General features: G+C 47.5%; 1 protein-coding gene across 3 annotated transcripts in view; it reads right to left on the reverse strand.

The window, feature by feature from the left end:
• The window catches only part of NGEF (neuronal guanine nucleotide exchange factor), a 62,343-nt gene that overhangs the window by 1,546 nt on the left and 42,046 nt on the right, over positions 1–18,751 (reverse strand). For 2 of the 3 annotated variants that reach the window (XM_074264279.1, XM_074264278.1), the window contains exons 5-12: positions 17,654–17,806; positions 11,835–11,964; positions 9,084–9,158; positions 5,109–5,198; positions 4,067–4,230; positions 2,910–3,065; positions 1,250–1,329; positions 651–758 (exon numbers count right to left, since the gene is read on the reverse strand). In XM_074264279.1, coding sequence (XP_074120380.1) covers positions 651–758; positions 1,250–1,329; positions 2,910–3,065; positions 4,067–4,230; positions 5,109–5,198; positions 9,084–9,158; positions 11,835–11,964; positions 17,654–17,806 — 956 coding nt within the window. The remainder of the gene's footprint in view (positions 1–650; positions 759–1,249; positions 1,330–2,909; positions 3,066–4,066; positions 4,231–5,108; positions 5,199–9,083; positions 9,159–11,834; positions 11,965–17,653; positions 17,807–18,751) is intronic. The other variant, XM_074264277.1, reaches the window with a different exon arrangement.

Genomic DNA, 18,751 nt, shown 5'->3' on the forward strand with positions numbered 1-18,751 from the left:
AATGGGTGATTAACTTAATTCAACCAACATTTATTCAAAGACTCAGGGCTGGATCAAGCTCAGACCCATCCCCTCTTTTTACAGCTAAGGAAACGGAGGCTCAGAAGTCACAGGATCCTAGAGCCAGAGCTGGGGGGGAGGGGGCGAGGGCTCAGAAGCAGCCACTCTGACTCTGATGTTTTAGGGAAACTGAGCCCGGGAAAGGGGAGTGTTTGCCGGAACACATGGATAGGAATAGCAGAGCCGATTGTTATTGATGTTATTGATACTGATGTTGGTGACAAAACAACCTCACTGCTTTATAAAAAGCCTCCAGGACGTCAGTCTCAGCCTGAGCCCCTCCTGTGAAGGGGAGGCCCCCAAAGTGAGTGGATCTGGAGCTGCCTGAGAGAGGCAGTGATGCTGGGACAGGCGGCGATTGTCCCCTGGCACTCTGCCCCAGGCCAACCCCCCCCCAGCTGTGTCAGTTCTGGGAGTGCATTTTAGAAAGAACCTTGAGAAGCTTGGAGGGTGCCCAGAAAAAGCCAGGATCCAGGAGCCCGTCCCGGACAAAGCCGGCCAAGAAATCTAAGGCAAGGAGGTGCTAGGAGGGGGGTAGGGATGGATGCGGGGGGTAGAGATGGAGTGAGGGCCACGGGAGCGTCACTCACCATCTTCCGTCTTCTCGAGGATGTTCAGAATGTCGGCCAGCTCCAGGGACAGCTCGTCCGGCTGCTGAGCCACGTAGGGGTGGACACACTGCACCTGGGGGCAGTCTGCTGGGGGAGGGGCAGGGAGAGGGAAAGGGGCTTTCAGCCGAACTCTGGGCTCTCTGGAAATGGGGGGTATCAGGGAGCACCCCAGGACTGGGAAGAACCCACTTGTTTCCTTGGTCATCCCCCGGATTTGGGTTTATGCCCTTTAACCTATGAGTCAGGGAGAGCTCTGTGACACAGAAAGGAGACCCCAGTCTAAGTGAACCACCCTCCCTTCCATGGAGGAGGGGAGATGCTGGGCGTGGAAAGCCATTTGAAACATGGTTTTGGGGCTTGAGAGGAAGGGGGCAGGGGGTACCCCAGGGCATCTCTGATGGAAAATCAGTCATGAATGTAATTTTAAGGGATAAATAATGGTCTCTCTCTCTATCCCAAGTCAAGGGGTGCTGTCCAGCCCCCTCAGATCCAACATGGCACCTGCAGGGCACTTCTGGGGGCTCAGACAGAAAGGCTACGGGAGGAGCCCAAGCCCAGGGGCCTCTGGGAATACTCACCAAGCAGTCTGGATGTGAAGGAAACAAACTTTGTTCTGCGATTCGGGGCCAAGGAGGTCATCCAGCGCTTCATCTCGCTCCTGTGAGGGCGGAGACACCACAGATTGACATGGCCTCTGGATGAGGGCAGCGGACGGCCTGATCATGGCCCCCAAATGCCCCCTGGGCCTTCTGACAGGACCAGGCCCAACCCGATATCTCCTGGGGCTGGGGGAGACACCCAGGGCTCCCCGTCACGGCAGGAGCCGCCCTCCCCAGTATCTGATGCCACGTGGAAGTAACTGGAGATGGACGGGGCGGCTGCTGGCAGACTGGGCCCCCACACAGTGCTCACTGAGGCGGCTGCCTGAAGCAAGCTGCTGGACTCAGAACCTTGGGCCTACATGGATGGCCCCGGCCAGGAAACGGGGGCAGTGGAGAGGAGAGGGATGGGGACAGGGGGCGGGGACCCGGCTTTGACCACTTGCTCCTTGTTGGGCTGTGGGGAAGTCACTGCCTGTCAAAAAGCCTCATTCTCCTTCTCTGTAAAGTGAGGGCCCTGAACTAGATGTCTCCAAGGGCTCTTGGGCTCTTGTTTCATGAGCTGTAGACTAAGCTCCCTCCCAGCCTCGACAGCTCTGTCCTAGGTCCCTCCCAGCTCACACATTGTGTGCCCGGCCACAGGTGGGGAGGATGGGGTGGGGAGGGGGGGGATTGTAGAGGGGAGCTGAGAGGGAGCTTGGCGGTAGACAGCCCAATCCATCTATATTTCAGAGGAGGAAGCAGACTCGCCCAAAGTCACATGGGGGGAAGTGGCCAAACTGAGATTCAAACCCCAATCTGAGGCTGTCCACTCCACCAAACTTACATCCAAGAAGAAAGTGAAGTGAAGGTCATTTGGAGCAGGCTAGTGAACCAGGCCTGCTCTTCTAGCTTTGATTCAGTTCAATGAGCATTTATTAAACACCTGCTATTTGCCAAGCATTGTCCTAGGCACTGGGGATCATACACAATAACAATAAGAACTAGCATTCCTCTAGTCTTTTTAAGGTTCACAAATCATAAATCTCACCTGATCTTGAAATCTCTGGGAAGTAGATGCTATTATCACTCTCATTTTTCAGATGAGGAAATTGAGGTTGGATGCCCTACTCGAAGAGGTTGACTGACTTGTTCAGTGTCCCACACACTAATTAGTAAACTAACTCTTACAAATCCTGAGGTAGGATTTGAATTCGGGCCTTCCTAACTCCAGCCCCAGCTCTCTCTTCCTGCGCTACTGCATGTCCTAAAGAATGCCACAGTTCCTGTGCTCAGGAAGCTTTTGTTCTCCTGGAAGGAAACAATATCTGCAGAGATCAGCGGTGGCAGGAGGATTGGAGAGTGGGGGGGAGGGGACGGATAGGGCACCAGCTCCTGGGAGACCAGGCAGGGCTGGCCCACAAGTGGGCTTTGAAGTCAGCTAGATTGGAAGAAATTGCTGCCCCGCATGGGGGATGGCCAAGGTCAAGGCGGGGAGGCTGGGAAGGGAATGATACTGGGGGAGAAGGGGAGGGAGGGGCACAGCCCATTTCTTGAGCCATTTTCTGGGTCTGGGGAGGTTGGGCCTGTCTGAAGGGAAAGGTCTTCAGGCCCCTCGGGGTGGCAAACTGCAGACAGGCCAAGGGGCCTTGGTACTCACTGGGACGAGGCCTTCAGCATGTACGTGGCTTCCCGGTCATCTGCATTCTCCAGCAGCCTCAGGATGAAGACGTTGGCCAAAGTCTGCCCTTGGTCCTCCAGCTCCTCCACCCGGAGGAGGCCACGGGGAGCCGAGTCAAACACCTGGTACTTGTCCCTGAGGACAGGGTCAGGAAATAACAGTGATCACTTACTGAGGTCCTGCCTATGCACTGGGTGGGCCCCCTGCCTGGAGTGCCCTTCCTCCTCACCTCTGCCTCTTGGAATTTATGGCTTCCTTCAGGACTCAGCTCGAAGGTCACCTCCCATGTGAGGCCTTTTGTGGTACCCTCAGCTCCCCACTGGGCCTCCCTCCCTCCCCAACACCTGTATATGTATATTCCTATGGCCACCCCTCCTCCACCGGAATGCAAGCTCCTTGGGGGCAGGGCTTTTTTTGCTGTTGTCTTTCTATCCCCAGTCCCTGGCACAAAGGAGTAAGTGTTTAATAAGTGCACAGAGGAGTAGGTGCTTAATAAGTGCACAGAGGAGGAAGTGCTTAATGTATGCACAGAAGAGTAGATGCTTAATAAATGTGAATATATATCAATTATTAAACATCTAATATGTGCCAGACACAGGACATATACATATTAAAATATTGACTTTTAGTATGTTACTATATTTAATTATTAAACATATATTTTAAATATTTAACATTAAATTTAATTAAATATTTAAAATAATATAGATAATATTACAATGATGTTGATATAATATTAAATAAATAAAATATTATAAGGTAGTGAAATTAATTAAACAATGAAGTAGTTATGGATAACATGTTACCTACTTCATTAGGTACATTGTATTGCCCAATAGAAGGTAAGTTTCCAGCAAGGACATCTTTTTCTTTGTATCCTCAGCACTCGGCACAATGCCTCATAGCTGATTAATAAATATTTATTGAATGATCGTCAAAAAGGAAATGCTTCTTAGTCTGGTGTGATTTCTTCTCAGTGAACCCAGAGTAGCTCCAAATGATCACTCCTTTTTCTAAGTGCTTACAAATTGGTGGTTTGACCATCTTTTGTATCGTTTTCTTGGGGTGGATGTTGAAGTCACTGGTCTAGAGTTTACAGGTTCTGCCTTCTTCCTCCTTCCCTACTTTGGACTCACCCAGGAATTTGCCTGCAGATCACAAGCAGATCATTGAAGAGGAAAAGGTAGATTTCTCGGAAGAGTTTTTTGGTCCGAAGAGTTCGGGATGTTTTGGGGCCAGACATCTGCTGTAGTTCACCTTGCTTCAGAAGCCAGCGGGAATGAGAGATGATGGGAACAGACTGAGTGAAGGAGACAAAGGACAGTTAGAACTCGCCATGAGGGGTCAGTGCTCCAGACTCCTTATGTCATGGGATGGGGGCAGATAGACTAGATGATGATTATTATGATGAAGTCAGCTTGGATTGATTGTCAAAAATTGATTCCATCTATAGAGATCGTGGGCTTAGACTGGAAAAGGACCACTTTACAGAGGAGAAAACTGAGGCCCAGAGAAATGAAGTGAATTGTGAATTGATTAAAGTCACAAGGTAGTCAAGGACAGAACCAGATTCAAACTCAGTTCCTATGAATCCATGATCACTCACTGCTTTCAAATGTCAAGGAAAGAGCATGAGGCTTAAAATCAGGAGACACATTTAATTCCATCTGGGATTTGTGACCATGTACAGATCACTGGACATATCCAGGGTTCAGTTTCCTCACTTCTGTGAAATGAAATAATGCTTACGAAAAACTTTTACAAAATTGAAAAGCATTACACAAACAAAATCAGTGCAGCCCAAATGAAAAGAGAAGCAGTTAATTAGGGGAGGGGAGAGGAAGCAAGGGATTCTTCAGGGCACCATACCAAAGCTAGCATCCTGACTATTCCTTCAGCTTAGTCTGATACAACTCGAGACATTGAATGGAACTTGCTTAGGAAATCCTCAACAGTCAATGCTCAAGACTGATCACATTAAGATGTATTATTATTCAATCAATAAACATTAAGTGTCTACTATATGCCAGGCACTGTGTCCTGGGAATACAAAAAGAAGCAAAAGACAGTCCCTGTGCTCAAGGACCTAATTGGGGACATAATACGCAGGCCAATATATGCAAAGCAAATTATATTATCTATGTGGCACTAGGCAAGGGATATCGGAAGCAACTGTACCTTGATCTTAAATTCCATTTTCTTCTGAATACTAATCATCTGTTCTGTCCGGCTCATTTTCCTGACACCTTCATTGCATGCTTTTACCACCTGGAAAAAAGAACACCAAAGGGAGATCATGAGTCATGGCAACCTTTGGCCATTTGGATTCTAATGTCTCAATCCATTCATTTCATGATAGTGAGGAGCAACTGTATGACCAACAGAAGGAGTTCCTGGCTTTGATATTAATCTAAAAGTCAATTCCATGACTGCTCTAGGACACAGGCTGAAAAACTTATCAATTAAATGGTAATTTTGTCACTATCTTCTTAAACTAAATATTTTTTAAAATAACAATTGTATGTAACAGATTCTCATGTTCATAAACAATCCTTTTTTATCTTTTGTATACTGAAATGTTTTTTATATTATAATATAATATTAACTTGGACCTCATGCCTCAAGTCAAGTGTGAGAACAGAGTTAATTCCATTTCATTCCTGGAAGATCTCCTGGTCTCTTTCTTAGTAGATGGGACTCTCCATTACCCATCTTGTTTCATCTTATTTACATGCAGATCATGTTTTCCCCAATCTGCCTTCCCAGTAGAATATAAGTTTCTTGGGGAAAGAAAATGTATTTTTTTTTTCACTTTTATTCTTGGTGCCTAGCACCAAGCTTTGTATAAAGCAGGTGCTTAAGAGACATTTAATTGAAAATGTTCTGACCCCACTGAAAGCAACATGAGTCTTGTAAAACTATGGCCTGAAATCTAGAACTATAAAATGTTGGGGCTGGGATGTTGTCCTCAGAGAGGACAAGACCCTTAATTCACAGATGAGGTAAGTAAGGCTCAGAGATGTGAAATGATTGGCCTTCCCTTCCAGGTTCTCCTCCCACCTCTCTGACTGCTCCTTCTCAGCCTCCTTTGCTGGATCCTCTTCCTTCTAACTTCTAACTGCAGATTTCCTGCAGAGGTTTATCCTGAGCCTTCTTCTCTTCTCTTTCTACACTTTCACTCAATGATCTCACTAACCCCCATTGATTTAGTTAACATCTTTGTGCTGATGATTCTCATATCTCCTTTTCCTGCTATGATTTCTCTGCTGACCTTCGATATTTCATCTCTAACTGCCTTTGAGCCATCTCAAACTGGACATTGTGCAGACATCTTAAACTCGGTATATCCAAAACAGAATTCACTATCTTTTCCCCAACTCCTCCTCCTACATTCCCTATCCCTGTAGATAGAACTACCAACTTCCCAATCCCTAAGGTTCCTAACTTAGGAATCATCCCGGACTCCTCATCTCTCTCACCTCCATGTCCAAACTTTGCTAAGGCCTGTCAATTTCACCTCTGAAATGTCTCTTGTAGATTTCACCTCTGCAGCATCTCTAATCAATTTCATCTGGATTTCATCTCTGCAACATCTGTAGTCAATTTCACCTCTGCAATATCACTAGTTAATTTCACCTCTGCAACATCTCTAGTCTTTTTATTTCTGCAACATTTCTTATAGATATCACCTCTACACCATCTTTAGTTGATTTCGTTTAGATTTCACCTATTTCTGGTCAATATCATCTCTGCAACATCTCTAGTCATTTTACCTCTGAAACATTTCTTGTGGATTTCACCTCTGCAACATCTCTGGTCAATTTCACCTTTACAAATCTTTCCTTGCTTTTCCTTCTGCAACATCATTAGAATACACTTTCTTCTGACACTATCCCAATCCTGGTACAGACTCCTATCACCTATTCCTGGACCATTACAACAGCTGCTGGGTTCTGCTTGCTCTCTCAGGTCTGGTCTCTCTCAATGTATGATTTTATTTCTTATCACTTCAATCAGACTATTAAGTGGAAGGAGGTAGAGGAATGTTTTTATCTACTCCAGCGCCTGGTACAATGGTGTGTGCCTATTTCTTCTTTTTTTAGAACTGATTGAATCAATTTAGGGAGTACTCCTGGAGTGGAAATCCTCTCCACTGATCCACTTAGTGCTTCCTCCATAATTTAGTCTTTAGGGAGTTGCCTATTAGGGTCTAATAGCTGGCATTTCTATACAAAGTGCTTTATGTGCATTACATGCTTTGATCCTCACTGTGAATTAGGTGTTATTATGATCTTTCTTTTACAGATGAAGAAGAGAGTTAGTGAATTGCCTAGAGTCATACAGGCAGGATTTGAACTCAAGTCTTCCTGACTCGACATAAGAGTCGAGTCTTGACTCATCCACTGCTTGAATGAGAGGAAATCAACTTTATTCCTTCAGAAGAGATGGTGGACAGACCATTAAGCCTGTTTTTGTTTCTTTATTGTAGAATCTCCTGCACCTGACATCTGCCCCTGCCTGACCAGCAGCTCTCTGCTGCACCCTCAAGGATTCTGCTTTCTGCAGTCAAACCTGCTTTTCTTTGAGGTCTCCACCAATTAAGGTATGAGCTCTTGGAGAGCTGCTACTGTTTCACTTTTTTCTCGGATCCTTAATATTTAGCACATGGTGAGCACTTAGTACTCATTCATTCATTCATATGTAACACAATGTATACAATCCAATGTCTACACAGTAACATGTATATAGATAGTCTACAGAAACATACAAATGCATTGTAATAAATTACAAGATGCCATATACAACTCAGAAGAATGTTTCAAGATCTAATAAAAACAGCCTCCCCCAATCCATTTCCGTGAACATTTTCTTACCTTATGAAGCATGACACCTCCAGGCTTTACAAGAACTAAGCTGTGCACACACACATATACACATATACATGTTCCCAGCCTATGTAAAGATGTAAGTTTATACACACACACAAAGTGTATATGTGCGTATAAATATACATGCACATTGTATGCACACATGCTACACACATAGTGAACACTCATATCTAATTCTATGGATGGCCACATTCAGGACTTGTGTAGCAAGAGGCCAGAGAAATCTAGGGGGAGGGCAGCACCAAGAACAGAGTTTACAGTGGAGAAGGGAGGCCACGCCCTCTGTCTTCCTGCCAACAATCCTGCTTGCCTAAGTTGTCCCTCAGCGCCAGGCCAGCCGGGCATAGTTCCCTCCCTTCTCCCTTCCCTTGATGTGGCCGGGAATACTGGACAGTACTGCTCTTCTGGGAGCAGCTGGGAATGGGAACCCCTCAAACAACTTCTTCTTTGCTTTTCTGAGGCTGGAGAGAGGGTGAGGGTGCTAAGGCCCCCCAATGGGGCTGTTACTCCCATTGCCCTTGTGGTCACCAGGGACCATCCTAGGACAGGTGGGCAGCCTCAGTGGCACTCTAAGCAAGGGCCCCTTGTTTTCTCAATTCCAAGGAGATTTTGCGATGCGTCTTGGACGGAAAAGAGATTGTACACAGATCCTGGAGAGCCTCCACAGCTCAGAAGGAGTAGCTTGTTAAGAAAATTTTGGGGACAGAGCACCAGCCCTGAAGTCAAGAGGATCTGAGTTCAAATCTGCTTCAGATACCTAAGACTTCCTGGCTGTGAGACCCTGGGCAAGTCACTTAAATTGCCTCAGCCAAAAAAAAAAAAAAAAAAAAAAAGGAAGAGGAAAGAAAATTATTGGGGCAGAGGAAGCCCAACCCCCCCACCCAACCATTTTAGATGAGATCAAATGGGTCCACTCCTAGGTTCTCAGCTGCAGCTAATTAAACAAAGATTTCCCAAGAGGTTAAATCACCTCAAAACTCAGAAATTTTCATCTGACCAATCTCCAGAATGCTTTAATGTGAAGAACATTTTCTCTCCTGTAGCTATGAGCCCTGTCCACCTTCAGAAGTGGAGAGCCTGCCTGGGTCCCTGGCCCAGAGTGCTAGAAGAGGAGCCTGGGCTCAGGGGTCAAGCTTAGGTCAGAGGTGCCCCAAACCAGGGGAGGGGGAACAGACAGTGCTGCGGGAAGGCTCCAAGCCAGGCCTTCTGCAGAGAATGGAGAAGGGCTCAGGTGAGCCTCAGAGAAGCCAAGGGGCACATTTACCATCTCTAGCTCCTTGTGGGCGTCCAGGGCCGTGCATTCCCGTTCAGAGCTCTCTTCCACCCTCTTCAGAATATTCTAAACAGGAGAAAAGATGGAAGCGGAGTTAGGAAGCTGCAGATCATTAGCAAGAACTTACACTATCTTCCCCAAAAACTTCCTCTCTTCAAGGACTCCCAGGGGCTCCTTTCAGTTTCTCCTGAGGTGAGGACATGTCCCAGAACAGAGGCAGCACAAAGACCAAAGTGTCACTGGGCCGATGTCCGTGACAAGAGGCAGGAGGAAAAAATCTAGAACAATTAGGCTGCAGAATCACTTAAAAAGCAAACTCAGGGAAATGAGGTGTGGGAGGGAAAAGGAGAGAAAAAGAGAGAGACAGGGGGCGGAGAAAAAGAGAGACAGAGAGAGACAAAGAGAGAGAGACACAGAGACACAAAGAAAGAGAGACAGAGAGACAGGAAACAGATGAGGGGTAGACAGGAGATGGAGACATAGCTCATAGCTGGATAAATAGATGGATAGATAGAAAAATGGATAGATAAAGAGGTGGATAGATACAAATGATGGATAAATTGATGGATAAATAAAATGATGGATAAATAGATGGATAGATAGAAAAATGGATGAATAAATAGATGACGATAGAGCAAAGAGGGGAGGGGAGAGAAAAGAACAGGTGAAAGGGAAGGAAGAGAAAGTCTTATGATTCTTATAATTCCACTAAGACAGTGGAATTGATAGAGACAATAATTATCTAATTTAGCAAAGTTCAGTGTGATTGATCTGATCCTACAAGGAGATGTTATGGGCCAGAACCTGAAACAAGGTACTAAGTGGAATTGAGGAGACATGGTTAAATCTAGTTTCGCATTGATTTCATCCTACAACAAATAATGGTTTCCTAGTGATGAAATGGTGGAGTGTACTCCGTGTGCACCATATAAGCAAGAAGCTCTCAGGACCAAAGGGGACTGTGGGAGATTCAGAAGCCAGAGACGGCAGTCGGGCAGAAGGAAGGAAGACAGAGAAGTGGCGGCAGGCTGTCCTGTGGAAAACACTGAAGCCAAGATCCCGAAGGCCTCCAGAAAAGCTAACCGAGCCCCAAGTGAAGGAAAGAGAAAATAAAGGATTTGGACCTTAACTCCTGGCTGCATTTGAGGTGATTATTACACTGAACTGAAACTAAGGCTGTCTCCAGAAGCTCCCCAAGAAACCTGCTCCTGGAGAACATTTTATTCTAGAGAAGAACATTATACGAAAGAGGGATAGAAAAAGAGAGGAAGATGGAAAAGGAAAGAAGGGGGACAGGAGAGAGAAAAGGAGAGGAAGAAGAGGAGGGGAGAAGGAGAAAGAGAAAACAGGGAATAGAGGAAGGAAAGGAGGCAGGAGAGAAAGGAGGGGGCTAGCAGAGGAGAAAGGAGAAAGGGAGAAGTCAAGGAGAGGAGGTTTGGGATGAGAGGGAGATAAGAGGAATGGGAAAGGGAGAGAAGAAGGGGAACAGATGAAGAAGGGAAGAGGAGCAAGAACATGGTGAGAATTTTCGGTTCTGAGCAGCTCCCTTGAGAGGAACTAATTGTTTATTTTGGGTACAGAAAACCAGAGTGTGTAGAATTGTCTCATTTGCTGCACACTTTCTTCTTTTTTTTTTTTTTTTTTTTTTTTTTTTTTTTTAATTTTTATTTTTTTTTTATTATATATATATATATATATTTTTTATAATATTATCCCTTGTATTCATTTTTCCAATTTACCCCCCCTCCCTCTATTCCCTCCCCCCGACGACAGGCAATACCATACATTTTACATGTGTTACAATATAGTCTAGGTACAATACATGTGGCTGCACACTTTCTTAAGAAAAGGAGACAAAAGCCATAATCAGGGTTTTGCTGATGGCTGCCTTCCGTTTCCCAGGCCCCGCCCCGCCCCCCTCCTTGGCCACACTGGCAGGCTCCTCCCTGCTGGCTCCTCCATCCTTGACTCTGAGTTCTCACCCTTAATTATCTCCTCCCACAGGCCCATGTCTCCAGGGCCACCTGCTGATTCCCAGCATGGTCTCGTTCATTCATGGTATCACTGAGAGGCGTGGGCCTGGAAGGGACCGCTGAGAACATTTGGTCCAATCCCCCCATTTTACAAATAAGGAAACTGAGGCCCAAACTGGGGGACTCACTTTCCTGAGTCACTAAAAGCCGTAAGTTCTGGAATTTGAATCCAGGTCCTGTGATGTCAAAAGAATTGGCACAGTTCTCTGAAAACAGGGAAGGTTTGCTTTTCTATTTGAGTTCCCTGTGCTTAGCATACAACAAGTGCTTAATAAATGCTTCATTCCTCCATTCCAAAGCAGCTCCTCTCACAGTCTCTGCCCCAGCTTCCAAGTGGCTTCATTTTGACCAGAACTTCCCAGTTTGACGAAATCAAGGCCTTGGACCAGATGGACTCTATGGTCCCTTCTCTGGCTCTCAGTCAAGGATGGCTCCTATGGAAGCTAAGAAAGGAACTAAGGAGATAGAGCTTTGAAGTCCCGAGGCCTAGGTTCAAATCCTGCCTTTGAGTCTCTGGGGGAGGCCCCAAACTTTGCTGAACCTGGAAAATGGGTGACTGGAGTCCATGGCTTCCGAGGTCCCTCCAGAGCTGCAGCTCTAGTCCTGGGAGGAGAGGGTGCAGCAGCTACAAACTCCTTAAGTGTTCATGGAGAACAATTTGGCAGCGAGGGGAAACAGAGTCAGGGTAGAAGGAGGGCCAGAGGCTTACCTGTACCAGTAATTTCAGGCGAGTGATCCTCTGGAAGGGCAGAATCAGGAAGGAGGAGAAGGGCAGCCCCTTGCACTTGGGGTCCAGCTCCAGCTGGGAGATCACTTCCCGGAAAGCGGCCTTCTCCTGCCTGGGGGGGGCAGAGGGGGAATATGATGTGGGGGCTGCTTGGGGACCAAAGGGGTCCCCTGCCTTCCAGGAGGTCCCGCCTTGCCCGGCCGGCCCACCCCCCAGATCAATCCTCTTGGACGCAGGAGGGGCTCTGTCCTCCACGGGAGAAGTTCCCACTCTAGTGGCTTTCAGGGGGAAAGGAATGGGAAACCACTTCCAGGGGACGAGTCCGCTCCCCAGAGCGAGTTCACAACGTGAACACGGACGGATTCCAGCAGCGGGCCCTGGGGGTGGGGGTGGCGGAGAACGGGGCTGAGTCCAAGGCCCTGAGTCAGAGGCTCAATTAGAGGCTGGCAGGGCAGGCCGCAGTCCGGGGAGCAGGGCAGTGACTCAGGCCCCATGACTAAGAGAGCCCAGGCTGCCTGTGCCAGGGGAGGGGCGGCCCATCTGGAGGGATGGCCTTGCAGGGGCTTGGCAAGGCCTGCTGGGCCAGGGCTTGGGGTAGCAGCTCTCCCCAGGCTGGTGAAGGTGCTGACTTCGAGCCAAAGGGAGAATCTCAGGGGGCAGGGCTGGGAAGGGTCTAAAATGCGAGCCGGCTGCACGAGAGCAGATGGGCCCTGCCACAGAGGGCGTTTAGACCCACTTCTCTCTCGCCAAAATATTTACTTCCTATTTTGTAGCATCAGAGTGAGCTCTGGGACCAGTGCAGGGCTCCTGGCCTTTTGTAATTAATATTCTGGGGCCTTGTTTCAGTGCAATCGGTTAGCTTGGTAACCTTGTATTTTTGGTTTTCTGCAGCGAAAAACCACAATTCTGAGAACGGCTCTTTAGGTTTTACCGGACTGGGGGAGTCCGGGACCCAATCAAACAAGCTGAAGGGCTTCTGCCTTGAAGGTCCACCAGGAACAGAGCAGGAGCTTTATAAATGTTGGTTGATGGATGGATCTTCTCTACTTCCCTCACCTTACAGATGAGGAAACTGGGGTCTAGAGCAGGTCAGTGACTTATTCAAGGTCACACAGCTGGGAAGTAGTAGATCCAGGGACTGAGCCCCAATTCTTCCAACATATCTTTATTTTAAGTGGAAATTTTGGCATATAATTAAAAATCATAATATATAATATAATAATTAAAAATATATAATATAATAAAAAAAATTTTTTTAAATCTTAACCAGTATACTTTAAAAAAAAAATCATGAGCTCCAGGCTATTTATTCCAAGTCAGTTTGTCAATGTGTGGACAAGTCTTTTCTAGCAGTCGTGTATTTTGTTCATGAGAAAAAGCCGGGGGTCTTAGGGGTCTGCAAATTCAATATGAACATGAGACAGAAGAACCGACATCCGAGGCCATCTTGGGCAGCATGAGGGGGGCCAAGCTTCAGAAGGGAGGAGACAGTCATCCTGGCTCCCCGACCCTGGCCGCGTTCCCTCTGGCTGGGGATCCCCAGCCAGAGCACATCCAAGGGATGGTGGAGGGCCCCAAGACTATTCCATGTGGGGCCAGAGGAGAAGGAAATAGAAGTCCTAAAAAGGACATAAAGCTGATTTCTAGCTCTGGAGGGATGGTCTGTGGAACAGGGCTGGGGTAGGTCCAGAGCAACGTGTGCAAGCTCCAGAGACCATGAACATTGTCCTAAAGATCAGAGTGTCTCAGAGAGGGCTGAACTGCCCTGGGAGGTAGTGAACTCATCATCTTTGAAAGTATTCAAGCACCGTGATGGGATGGCTGCTGTGCTGGATATGGAGTCACAGACCTGCTCCAAGTCCGACTTGGGGCCTGCATTATCTGTGACTTTCAAGGTCCCTTCCTCCCCCTTGCTCTTCACCTAATCTGTTATGCCACAGTTCTCTTTTATTGTCCTGACTCAGTTTCCCTAATTATCCTGATTCAGTTTCCCTAATTGTTGTCTCAGTTTATGATTGTTTTGCTCAACCATCCCTCCCTCCTAATCATGATGACCCAGATAAAGACTTTTTATCTTAAGCATCATCAGAATTTTGGTGATAACTGATCCCAGTTATCAGATGTCCCCCATGCCTCTCCTCACCCAGTCAGAACCGGATTGTTAGTCCCATGTTCCTGCTTTCAGCACCCAGACTCCACCCCTGCTTCCACCAACCCCCCCCCCTCCTTCCCCTCCCCTCACCGTGTCTGAGTGTGGTGTGTATAGGTGTTTGAGAACTCTCATTGTTTGCTGGATCCTTGGAGATGAGTCTCATTCAGCCCTGAGACCAAACCATGGATCCATTTGGTCCCAGTAAATCTATTTCAAATCTCTAATTTCTATCTTGCCTCTGTTTCTCCGCATTACAATCCGTCTCTATCTCTGCCTCTCTGGGGCTCTCAGGGGCTTTTAAGGCTTTAATAATCATCCCTTCTCAAAGGACGCCCAATTCTGTCTCTCTGATCTCTCTCTGTCTCTTTGTCTCTGTCTCTGTCTCTCTGATCCCTGTCTTTGTCTTTGTCTCTCTGGTCTCTGTCTCTCTGAGTCTCTCAGAGACTACTAAGGCTTTAATAATCACCTCCTCTCAGAGGATGCCCAATTCTGTCTCTCTGATCTCTCTCTGTCTCTTCATCTCTTTTTCTGAGCCCTGTCTCTGTCTCTCTGGGTCTCTCAGGGGCTATTAAGACTTTAACAATCACCTCTCTCAGAGGACGCCCAATTCTATCTCTCTGATCTCTCTCTGTCTCTTTGTCTCTGTCTCTGTCTCTCTGATCCCTGTCTTTGTCTTTGTCTCTCTGGGTCTCTCAGAGACTACTAAGGCTTTAATAATCACCTCCTCTCAGAGGACGCCCAATTCTGTCTCTCTGATCTCTCTCTGTCTCTGTCTCTCTGATCCCTGTCTCTGTCTTTGTCTCTCTGGGTCTCTCAGAGACTACTAAGGCTTTAATAATCACCTCCTCGCAGAGGACGCCCAATTCTATCTCTCTGATCTCTCTCTATCTCTTTGTCTCTGTCTCTGTCTTTCTGATCCCTGTCTTTGTCTTTGTCTCTCTGGTCTCTGTCTCTCTGAGTCTCTCAGAGACTACTAAGGCTTTAATAATCACCTCCTCTCAGAGACACCCAATTCTGTCTCTCTGATCTCTCTCTGTCTCTGTCTCTGTCTGATCCCTGCCTCTGTCTCTCTGGGTCTCTCAGAGACTACTAAGGCTTTAATAATCACCTCCTCTCAGAGATGCCCAATTCTGTCTCTCTGATCTCTCTCTGTCTCTGTCTCTGTCTGATCCCTGCCTCTGTCTTTGTCTCTCTGGTCTCTGTCTCTCTGGGTCTCTCAGGGGCTACTAAGGCTTGAATAATCACCGCCTCTCAGAGGATGCCCAATTCTGTCTCTCTGATCTCTCTCTGTCTCTGTTTCTCTGGTCTCTGTCTCTCTGCCTTAGTCTCCTCTTGGCTGGGGGCCACCATCAGCTGTGGGACATGGGTGTGTTGCCGTGGCCCAGAGGAAAGAGCTGGGTCTGGAATCAGGAAGAGCCGAATGGGCCCCACACCCCTCCCCTCTCCTTGACAATCCCTGCACCTCTTGGGGCGGCGGTTTTCCCTGCAGATGAGGAGCTGGGGCCCAGTGGCTAGCAAGTGCCTTCCTTAAAGCGCTGGGTCTTTCATCGGGCTCAACACTTCACTGCAAACTCCGGAGGTGATTATAGGTTTAGAGTTGGAAGGAACCCCAGAGGCTCGGAATCCAACTCTCTGTCTCCCTCCTTCCCCTCTAGGAAGCGCCATAGAGTCCAGAGCAGGGAAGGCTCATTTTCCTGCGTTCAGATCTTATTAGTCTCAGATGCTTATTAGCTGGGTGACCCTGTGCAAGTCACTTCCCTCATCTGTCCAATGAGGGGAAAATGGCAGACCACTCCAATCTTTACCAAGAAAATTCCAGGGGGCGCCATGAAGATCTGGCCACAGCATTCTGGCCTCGGGGTACTTGGGAGTCTAGTCCCATGCTTCAGCCTGAATCTGCTCTACAGCATCCTCAACAAAGGGTCATCAGACCAGGAAAAGCTCTAGAGATCACAAAATCATGGACTGGGCACCTTGGGAACCCTGAGTCCAACAGCCAGAGAAGAGGATGGACTTGGCCGGTAGGAAGTGGCAAAGGAGGCTTTAACCCGGTACTTTCGGATGGCCATTGTGCTGCCCACAAGACAGCCCAAAGGCAGCTCTCTGTGGCCAGAAGGTTTGGCTTTATGGAGCCCAATCGGCCTTCTCCAGGATCTAATTCCATCCTCTGGGGCCAAGCAGAACAAAACTGATCCCTCTTCCCTGGGATGGCCCTTCAACCCATCAATTCACAGATATTAATTAAGTGCCCACTGTGTGCCAGGGAGAGTCGATCCCTGCAGTCATGGAGCTCACAGTATAATAAGGGAGACATCAGGGAAAGACATATCTACAGGAGAAACAGGGGATAATCACACAGAGGAAGAGGGGCTGGAAAAGGCTTCCTGTAGAAGATGGGAATTTAGCTGGGGCTGGGAAGCCAAGGAGTGAGATAATTAGGGCCAAGGAGTGAGTGAATTCCAGGTATGGAGGAAGGCCACAGGAAAGGCCTGAAGCCAAGAGTTGCAGAGTCTTGTTCGTGCACCACCCAGGAGGCTAGGGACACTGGACTGAAAAATACCCAGGAGTAAGAACACTAGAAAGGTGGGAGGGAGCTGGGCTATGAAGAGCTTTCAGTGGCAAACAGCATTTGCATTTGCTACAGGAGGCAAGGGGGATATTGGAAGGCAGCTCTCACACCGCCTGAGCCTTCTCTTCTAGGTAATCATTCTAGTTCTCTCGACAAAATCCTCACCTGGCCTGGTTTCAGCTGCTCTCCATTCTGGCCACACTCATGTGGACAGGACTTTTGTAAAACCACAAACACGCTCACCCACTTGGGCACATTCTAGGACAGCTATCTATCTTTGTCTCTTTCTGTCTGTCTTTCTCTTTTCTCCCCTCCCATTTCTCTTGTCTCATTCTGATTTTCTCTCCCTCTCTCCCTCTCTCTCTGTTTTTCTTTCCCTTTCCCTCCCTCTCTGTCTTTCTCCATCTCTGCCTCTCTGTCTCTTTCCCTTTCTTCTCCTCCCCTCCATTTCTCTTTCTCTATCTTTCTCTGTCTCTGACTCTCTGGCTATCTCTCCATTGGTCTTTTCCCCCCTCTGTCTCACTCTTCTCTCTCCCTTTCTCTCTTCTTCCTCCCCTCCTCTCTATCTCTGTCTAATTGGCTCCATCTCTGTTTCTTTGTCTTTTTCCCTCACTCTCTTTCCTCTCTATCTCTCCCCATTTCACTCTCTGCCTTTCTTTCTCTGTTTTTCTCTGTCTCTGTCTTTCTCTCTTTTCTCTCTCTCTGTCTCCATCTCTGTCTGTCCTCCCTCTCTCCCCTCTCTGTCTGTCTGTGTCTCTTTCTCTCTCTTCCTCTTTTCTATGACTCTGTCTCTGTCTCTCTCTATATTTATCTCCATTTCTGTCTTTCTTTGTCTGTCTCTTTCTCCTCCCTCTGTCTTGATCTCTTTTTCTTTTCTTTCTCTCTCCCCACTTCTATGTCAGTCTGTGTCACTTTCTCTCTGTTTATATATCTCTGTATATGTGTCTTATCTCTCTGCCTCTGTCTCTCTTTTTGTCACACACACACACACACACACACACACACACACACACACACACACACACACACACACACTTTCTTTAAAAGCCAGATATCTGGGCCCCCCCCCACGGAACTCACAGAAGCTGCTTGTACGCTCTCTCCTGATACGTCTGGTTGGAGACGTAGGTGATGTAGACAGAAAAGTGATTGGCTGCGTGCTGGTAGACGATGTCGCACACGTCGGAGATGACGATGTTCTCTTCCATGCGATGCTCCAGCTCCAGGAGGAACCTGAAATTACCGACCAATAGTCCCCAGTTAGGACAGGACTGTTATCCCTTCCCTGTCGTTATGATAGAGCTGAGAGGAACCTCCGAGTCCGTCTGATCCAACTCCCTCATTTCACAGACGAGGAGACTGAGGTTCAGAGGAGTTACCCAGCTGGGACCCAGGAAAGGAAGCACACCCTTAGCTCGTTCAAACGCCTCATTTTATAGGTGAGGAAACTGAGGCTCAGAGAAATTAATTGACTTGTCCAGAAGCACACTGGCAGGTCACGGAGGGGGGAGGGAACAAGCATTCATCAAGCACCACCATACGGCAGTTGTTATGCTCAGCACTTCACAAATATAATCCTGTTGGTAGGATCATTTAGAGCTTCCAGGCTCTCCAGTCTTCCTCCTCTTTTGACAGATGAGGAAACTGAGGCTCCTCATGGTACTGTGGAGCAGAGCCCGGGTTTCACCTCTTTCCATCGTTGAGTAACGTGTCCTAGCCATCCAGTGCCCTGTCTTATGGCAGCTTCCTTCTCCCTACCTTACTCTTAGAAGAATCAGAAGAATAAGAGCAAATTTTGCTTTCCAATCACTTCTGGTCCACAGAGGGACCCACGATCAAGCGGCTGATAAGTGGATGAGGCAGGATTTGAACTCCTGTCCCCAGATCTGAGAGCCAGCTGGGACAGAGCTGGGAATTCTTAGTAACTTAAAGGCTTAAATGTGGTCCAGTGGGACCAGAACTGATTTAGGAGTCGGGACATCTCCCCTCAGATTCAATTTCCTGGCTGTGTGCTCCTGGCCAGCTCATTTCTCTCTGATTCTTATTTTCCACATCTGTAAAATGGAGGTAACAATAGCGTTTACCTGCCACGGCTGTGGTGACAATCAACTGAGAGAATCACGTACGAGACATTGTCGACACTGAATGTCAGCTGCTATTTTGCTATTGCAGCCCCGA

This window comes from Sminthopsis crassicaudata, chromosome 4, assembly GCF_048593235.1.
Source record: "Sminthopsis crassicaudata isolate SCR6 chromosome 4, ASM4859323v1, whole genome shotgun sequence".
NCBI lineage: Eukaryota > Metazoa > Chordata > Mammalia > Dasyuromorphia > Dasyuridae > Sminthopsis > Sminthopsis crassicaudata.